The sequence below is a fragment of the Achroia grisella genome, unplaced genomic scaffold (genome assembly GCF_030625045.1).
Source record: "Achroia grisella isolate CSIRO2021 unplaced genomic scaffold, CSIRO_AGI_Agris_v1 utg37977, whole genome shotgun sequence".
NCBI lineage: Eukaryota > Metazoa > Arthropoda > Insecta > Lepidoptera > Pyralidae > Achroia > Achroia grisella.
In genome coordinates, this window is record NW_026712829.1 from 18933 (window position 1) to 26145 (window position 7213).

General features: G+C 56.9%; 1 protein-coding gene across 1 annotated transcript; it reads left to right on the plus strand.

The window, feature by feature from the left end:
- The first annotated feature begins 1907 nt into the window (after nucleotides 1-1907).
- On the plus strand, nucleotides 1908-4136 carry LOC131844056 (uncharacterized). The gene has a single exon (XM_059192835.1). The coding sequence runs from the start codon at nucleotides 1908-1910 to the stop codon at nucleotides 4134-4136; it is 2229 nt and encodes a 742-aa protein (XP_059048818.1).
- The last annotated feature ends 3077 nt before the right edge of the window (nucleotides 4137-7213 follow it).

Genomic DNA, 7213 nt, shown 5'->3' on the forward strand with positions numbered 1-7213 from the left:
GAGGGGCGTCACCTACAGGTCGGTGCTCACCGAAGCGAAGGCCAAGATTTCCTTGGCCCAGCTCGGTATCACCGACCTGAGGTTCCGCGTGGGGAGGACCGGAGCCCGTATTCTCGAAATACCCGGCGCCAACACAGGCGAGGCGGCAGACGCCTTCGCCGCCAGGATCGAGGAGGTCCTGCCCGAGGACGTCGTCCGGGTCTCCAGGCCAGTTAAGTCGGCCGAACTGAGGATCGGAGACCTGGACGACTCGACACTGGTGGCTGACGTCGTCGTCGCCGTGATGCGCGAGGGGGGTTGCCTGGAGTCCTCGGTGAAAGCCGGGGAAATCCGGCGCAACTCCCAGGGTACGGGCTCCGTGTGGGTGCGGTGCCCTGTGGCTGCCGCCAAGAAGTTGGCCGAGGCCGGCCGGCTAAGGATAGGGTGGGTGATGGCGCGGGTGCAGTCGCTGGACCCGCGTCCTCAGCGGTGCTATCGCTGCCTGCTTACAGGCCACGTGGGAGTGCGATGCACCGCTACAGAGGACAGCAGCGGAATCTGTTTCCGCTGCAGCGAGCCTGGCCATAAGGCCGCGCGCTGCGCCGCGCCATCGCCGAAGTGTCGGTACTGTGCCGCGGCGGGTCGGAAATCCGACCATAGAGTGGGCGTCACAAATCTGTGTCGCCCGCCAAAGGCCCGAGCCGCGGCACGGGCCACACGCGGGGGGGGGGAGTCGATGGACACTTGAGTAAAATCAGGTGTGCATCGACTCCAAAATTGACCCTAGGGTGGAGGATTGTTAGGGCAATCCGAAGCTCGCCGGGGAGGTTTTAGGGTCTGGAGGTGGCGTGCAGAGACTGTTCCCTGCACGCCTAGATGGAGGTCCCTTCGATGGGAACCATGCCGGTGGTCTTGGTGAATGCTTTGCGTATCCCATGGCCACGGCGATTATGTCGAGGAGGAACAGTCGTCAGGTTTTTAGCAGGTAGGAGTCCGGCAGTATCCATTCTTCCCTAAGGGAATGGTTCTCCATGATGGATTTTCCTGACGTGAAAAAAAAAAAAAAAAAAAAAAAAAAGGTTAGGTTAGGTTAGGTTAGGTTAGGTTAGGTTAGGTTAGGTTAGGTTAGGTTAGGTTAGGTTAGGTTAGGTTAGGTTAGGTTAGGTTAGGTTAGGTTAGGTTAGGTTAGGTTAGGTTAGGTTAGGTTAGGTTAGGTTAGGTTAGGTTAGGTTAGGTTAGGTTAGGTTAGGTTAGGTTAGGTTAGGTTAGGTTAGGTTAGGTTAGGTTAGGTTAGGTTAGGTTAGGTTAGGTTAGGTTAGGTTAGGTTAGGTTAGGTTAGGTTAGGTTAGGTTAGGTTAGGTTAGGTTAGGTTAGGTTAGGTTAGGTTAGGTTAGGTTAGGTTAGGTTAGGTTAGGTTAGGTTAGGTTAGGTTAGGTTAGGTTAGGTTAGGTTGGGGCGTGGGTCGGGCAACCTCCTAGTATGGGCCTGCCATTGGGAGGCTTCCCCATCCTCGTGGATACGTCCGCGGGGAACGGTGGCCGAGCAATGGTTTGGTTCTGGTACGCCCCGGGCGGGATAGTAGTCGTTCCTTCGGGATACGGCTACTATGTCGGCCAGTAGCCCGGCAGGTTGGGCGTGTTCGCGGTTTCCCATGCCTCGACAAAGTCGAGGCTGCCGGAGCCGGCGAACCCCCTCAACTTTTCTCTTCGTTTTTGGTTTTGGTTTTGTTTCTTCTTCTTTTGTTTTGGTTTGTTTTGTCTTCTTTTTATTTGTTTTAATTTATTTGGGTTTTTATTTGTCTTTGGTTGTTTGTCTGTCTTTTTCTGTCTTTTGTCTTTGCTGTCTTTTTGGTTATTTTTCTTTTTCTTTCTTCGTCGTTGGTGGCAGGAGTTCGGGACCACACCCGTAAAAAGGAACAACAACATGTCATGGCTGAACGAAAGAGTAAATTACCCCAGGGAGGTACCGGTCGCTCCGCGACCGGAGAATCCTCCCCCACCGCACCGGGTTCGCCGGGGGTGGGCCGTCCCACGTACTCTGGGGGGGACACGGGCAGCGATGAAGAACGATATCAGAGGGAGCTGATAAGGAGGTACGGGGCCGTAAATTATCTCGAGGCCCTCGAACTGCATGTGGCAGATATGGACTCGGAGTGCACCGGGTCCTCAATGTCATTAAGATCTGACGACAACCTTGGGGAGGCGAGAGGGAGTACCTCGCCCCCAAAGAAACATCGGAAGAGGCGGATCGCCGAGAGGGGTCAGGAGGCGTTGGACTCCGACGACGACGAAGTGCAGCTGTCGTCTGCGGCTCGAAGGAGTAGGGCCAGGGGCCCTCCAACGGCTAAGAGGGGAGCGCGAGCGGCCAAGTCTGCGGCACGATCGGGGACAGGGGTTTCGGCCTCTGAAGCCGATTCGTCCAGGTCCGTCTCGCGCGCCCGCAGAGAGTCGGAGGAGAACGCCACGCTGGGCGCCGACGAGCTGGGCGCCAAAGTTGAAGACAGTGCCCTTCAGGTCCTTGCTGCTGTGAAAAAGTCCAGCAACCTGAAGGGCACTATCGTAGGCGAGATTAACCGCGCCATCGACACCATCCGAATGGCGTCGGGTGCTCTGAGGCAGAGGTCGGTCAACCAGGAGGAGGAGGCCCTCAGAAGGGAGATCCGCAAACTCCGCGCGGAGCTAGAGGACGTGAAAGAGATGAAGGCTGCGATGCTGAAGGAGTCTGTCGAGGAGAGGAAGAAGTTCCGACAGCTCCAGATGGCGTCGCAGTCTTCCGCCGCGTTGGCCGAAGAGCTGGCCGCGTTGAAGGCGGAGAGGGAGGAATGGCAGAGGCAGGCGCGGGAGAGCGCCAGACAACTAGAGGACCTTAAGAAGTCCAACGCTCTAGACCGCGCCGCCCTGCATAAGACCATGCGCCAGCTGGAGGAGGCGCAGACCGCCACCGAGCTCCCGCCGGTGATGATTACGGGGACGACGGCGGAAGCGCCGGAAGGTGCCACGCCCCGAACCCTGTCAGAGGACGCCGAAGACCGGATCATCCGGCGAGTAGGCGAAATGATGAACACCCGCTTCGCCGAAATGGAGGAGCGGATTTCGGCGAAGCGAACGCGGCCGCAAAAGGCCGCCAAGAGTACGCCTACTGCCGGATCATCCGGTGCAGCGGCTGACAGGGTTCGAGAGCCCAGTGGAGGACATGCCTCACAACCGTCGACGTCTGGAGCGAACAAGGAGGGCTGGGCGACGGTTGTGAGGCGTGGGACGCGCAAAGGTGCTGGCGCAAGCCAGGCGGGTCCCACCAGCGCGCGACCAACGAAGGCGCCAAGCGGCGGCCCCACAGAGGTACCGCAGAGGAAAACACCCCCGCGGAAGAAGAAGGCGAAAGCACGCCCTCCTCGGTCATCGGCGGTGGTTCTTACCATGAGGCCGGGAGCCGAGGAGAGAGGCGTCACCTACAGGTCGGTGCTCACCGAAGCGAAGGCCAAGATTTCCTTGGCCCAGCTCGGTATCACCGACCTGAGGTTCAGAGTAGGGAGAACCGGGTCCCGTATCCTGGAAATCCCCGGAACGCACACAGGCGAGGCGGCAGACGCGTTGGCCGCCAAAATCGAGGAGGTCCTGCCCGAGGACGTCCGGGTCTCCAGGCCAGTTAAGTCGGCCGAACTGCGGATCGGAGATCTGGACGACTCGGTGATGGTGGCCGACGTGGTCGTAGCCGTGATGCGTGAGGGGGGTTGCCCGGAGTCCTCGGTGAAAACCGGGGAAATCCGGCGCAACACCCAGGGTACGGGATCTGTGTGGGTGCGGTGCCCTGTGGCCGCCGCAAAGAAGTTGGCCGAGGCCGGCCGGCTCAGGATCGGGTGGGTGATGGCGCGGGTGCAGTCGTTGGATCCGCGTCCTCAGCGGTGCTATCGCTGCCTGCTTACAGGCCACGTGGGAGTGCGATGCACCGCTGCGGAAGACAGCAGCGGAATTTGCTTCCGCTGCAGCGAGCCCGGACATAAGGCCGCACGCTGCGCCGCGCCATCACCGAAGTGTCGGTACTGTGCCGCGGCGGGTCGCAAGTCCGACCATAGAGTGGGCGTCACAAATTTGTGTCGCCCGCCAAAGGCCCGAGCCGCGGCACGGGCCACAGGTGGGGGGGAGTCGATGGACACTTGAGTAAAATCAGGTGTGCATCGACTCCAAAATTGACCCTAGGGTGGAGGATTGTTAGGGCAATCCGAAGCTCGCCGGGGAGGTTTTAGGGTCTGGAGGTGGCGTGCAGAGACTGTTCCCTGCACGCCTAGATGGAGGTCCCTTCGATGGGAACCATGCCGGTGGTCTTGGTGAATGCTTTGCGTATCCCATGGCCACGGCGATTATGTCGAGGAGGAACAGTCGTCAGGTTTTTAGCAGGTAGGAGTCCGGCAGTATCCATTCTTCCCTAAGGGAATGGTTCTCCATGATGGATTTTCCTGACGTGAAAAAAAAAAAAAAAAAAAAAAAAAAAAAAAAAAAAAAAAAGGTTAGGTTAGGTTAGGTTAGGTTAGGTTAGGTTAGGTTAGGTTAGGTTAGGTTAGGTTAGGTTAGGTTAGGTTAGGTTAGGTTAGGTTAGGTTAGGTTAGGTTAGGTTAGGTTAGGTTAGGTTAGGTTAGGTTAGGTTAGGTTAGGTTAGGTTAGGTTAGGTTAGGTTAGGTTAGGTTAGGTTAGGTTAGGTTAGGTTAGGTTAGGTTAGGTTAGGTTAGGTTAGGTTAGGTTAGGTTAGGTTAGGTTAGGTTAGGTTAGGTTAGGTTAGGTTAGGTTAGGTTAGGTTAGGTTAGGTTAGGTTAGGTTAGGTTAGGTTAGGTTAGGTTAGGTTAGGTTAGGTTAGGTTAGGTTAGGTTAGGTTAGGTTAGGTTAGGTTAGGTTAGGTTAGGTTAGGTTAGGTTAGGTTAGGTTAGGTTAGGTTAGGTTAGGTTAGGTTAGGTTAGGTTAGGTTAGGTTAGGTTAGGTTAGGTTAGGTTAGGTTAGGTTAGGTTAGGTTAGGTTAGGTTAGGTTAGGTTAGGTTAGGTTAGGTTAGGTTAGGTTAGGTTAGGTTAGGTTAGGTTAGGTTAGGTTAGGTTAGGTTAGGTTAGGTTAGGTTAGGTTAGGTTAGGTTAGGTTAGGTTAGGTTAGGTTAGGTTAGGTTAGGTTAGGTTAGGTTAGGTTAGGTTAGGTTAGGTTAGGTTAGGTTAGGTTAGGTTAGGTTAGGTTAGGTTAGGTTAGGTTAGGTTAGGTTGTGAATTGTTCAGACCTACCGAAATAGGTCCCGGGTTCGATTCTTTTGTATTTTTGCAGCGATTATACATTTTATTATGTATTGTCGCTATTTTGGAGTCGCGTTCGAGACGCGGTGGCGAGCGGACGTGTTTTCGTTGCTCCGTGTTCCGCTGGGACCGCGCGCACCGCCGACCCCGGACCGCGTCGCCCGCCTAACTAGCGGCGCCGTAGTGACGTCACGTCTGCGTTTACGCCGTGTAAACAAGTTCTAACTTGTTTCACGGTGCGAGAGTGTATAATATTGTGAGTGCTGGTGAAAACCATCAAGATGTGTACATCTAGTGAAAGTAAATCGCTAGACAGTGTGCGACTCCTGTCTGGCGATGAGCGGCCGAACTGTGCCGCAAGAACGGACTTACAGGTCAGTAAGACTCTTTTGTCTATGCTAGACGATGTATTTAGTGAGGTGACCTTGGCTAAGCACATGGTCAGGTTCTACTGGGATAGGATTCATCCTTCTCGGAAGACCGTTATTGAGAAGAAACCAGATGGCGATCCCGCCGTGATTATGGCGGATGAAATGCGCGAGCTGGTAGAAGACGTTTTACAACGCTTCGAGAGGGTGGAAGCAATTTCTAGACAGGTGATACCTATAGAGAAGGATGTTGAAAAACGAGTGGAAATGTGTGGGGACGGGTTGCGTGGTGGGTTGGTGGCGCCGGAGCACGCGTCGAATGACGTCACGCACCGGGCTGTGACCTGCCCGCCGCCCGACCCCCCGTACTATGAGGACGACGAGTTGTCGCGACGGATTGAAGTCGCTCTCGATGCCCGCCTCGCGGTGCTCGAGCGACTCGCCTCGGAGAGGAAAGCCTGCTCGATCGACGCGGCGGTCGGCGCCGCGACCGACGCGGCGGGACTCGTGCCCGCCTCGACGGCGCCGTGCCAGGCTCCGTGCCAGGTACCGGGCAAGGTGAATACAGCGGACGGCGCGGCGGGATCGGAGCCCGCCCCGCCGGCACCGTGCCAGGCTTCGTGCCAGGCACCGCGCAAGAAGAGACAGACTGCTCGGCGGCGCGCCCGCTCCCCGCCCGACGAGTCGCCCACCGTCTCGGCGGCCGCGGCGGACTCGGAGGGGTCGGGTGCCGGGCCCGCTGAGAGTGAATGGACGTTGGTGTCCCGACGTCGTGTTCGACGTCCGGGGCCATATGAAGGAAAGACCCCCGTCAATAGACGGGATGGTACTGTTACTGGGACTTGTGGAGGTAAGCCGCCCGTAAGGGACGGTATTGTGGTGAAGTGCTACCGCTGCCTACGGCTTGGCCACGTGGCGCGGGAGTGTCTTATGAGAGTTGACTATGGTGGACGGTGCTTTCGCTGCGGGCAGAGGGGGCATAGAGCCTCTCGCTGTGCTGCGGCGGCACGCTGCCTCCATTGTGTGGGGTATGGCTACAGTCATACGAACCATATAGTGTGGGGCGCGATGTGTCGCGCTAAAGAAGGCCGCACAACTGCGCGGACAAAGGTGACGTTGGTAGAGAAGGGCACTCAGTGCTCCCCTGCCAGCCAAGGGGCTGTCCAGTCATTAGACTCGGACCCCCGGCGATCCGCTCTTGCCTTACGTCCGTAAGGACGACGGCGGAACGGTGTGGACATGTTTCCGGGGAACGCTTCGCGACCCGGGGTATGTTTGTTTGTGTGTTAAGCTGCTGATGTTAATTAGTTAACATCAGCGGCACCTTTGAGGAGAGAGTGATTGCCGACGGCGGACGGACTTACGACGCTGACGGCTTGTGTGTGTATGAGTTTCCCCTTCAAGGGGGCCCCGAACGCGGTGGTGGTAACGCCGCTGCGTCCGGAGTGAGAGAAGGTACGGCCCCGGGGAACGCATGGCGACCCGGGGTATGTATGTTTGTTGGGGTGTGTTTAAACAACCCCTAGTGAGTAAGCCACGAGCCGTTCCCTAAGGCGGCCCGGTGGCCAGACCACCAACGGCTGAATCTGGTCGCTGTTGGTG

Bases quoted from the DNA above. Each gene is read 5' to 3' on its own strand.
- LOC131844056 (XM_059192835.1), top strand. From the start codon at position 1,908: ATGGCTGAACGAAAGAGTAAATTACCCCAGGGAGGTACCGGTCGCTCC.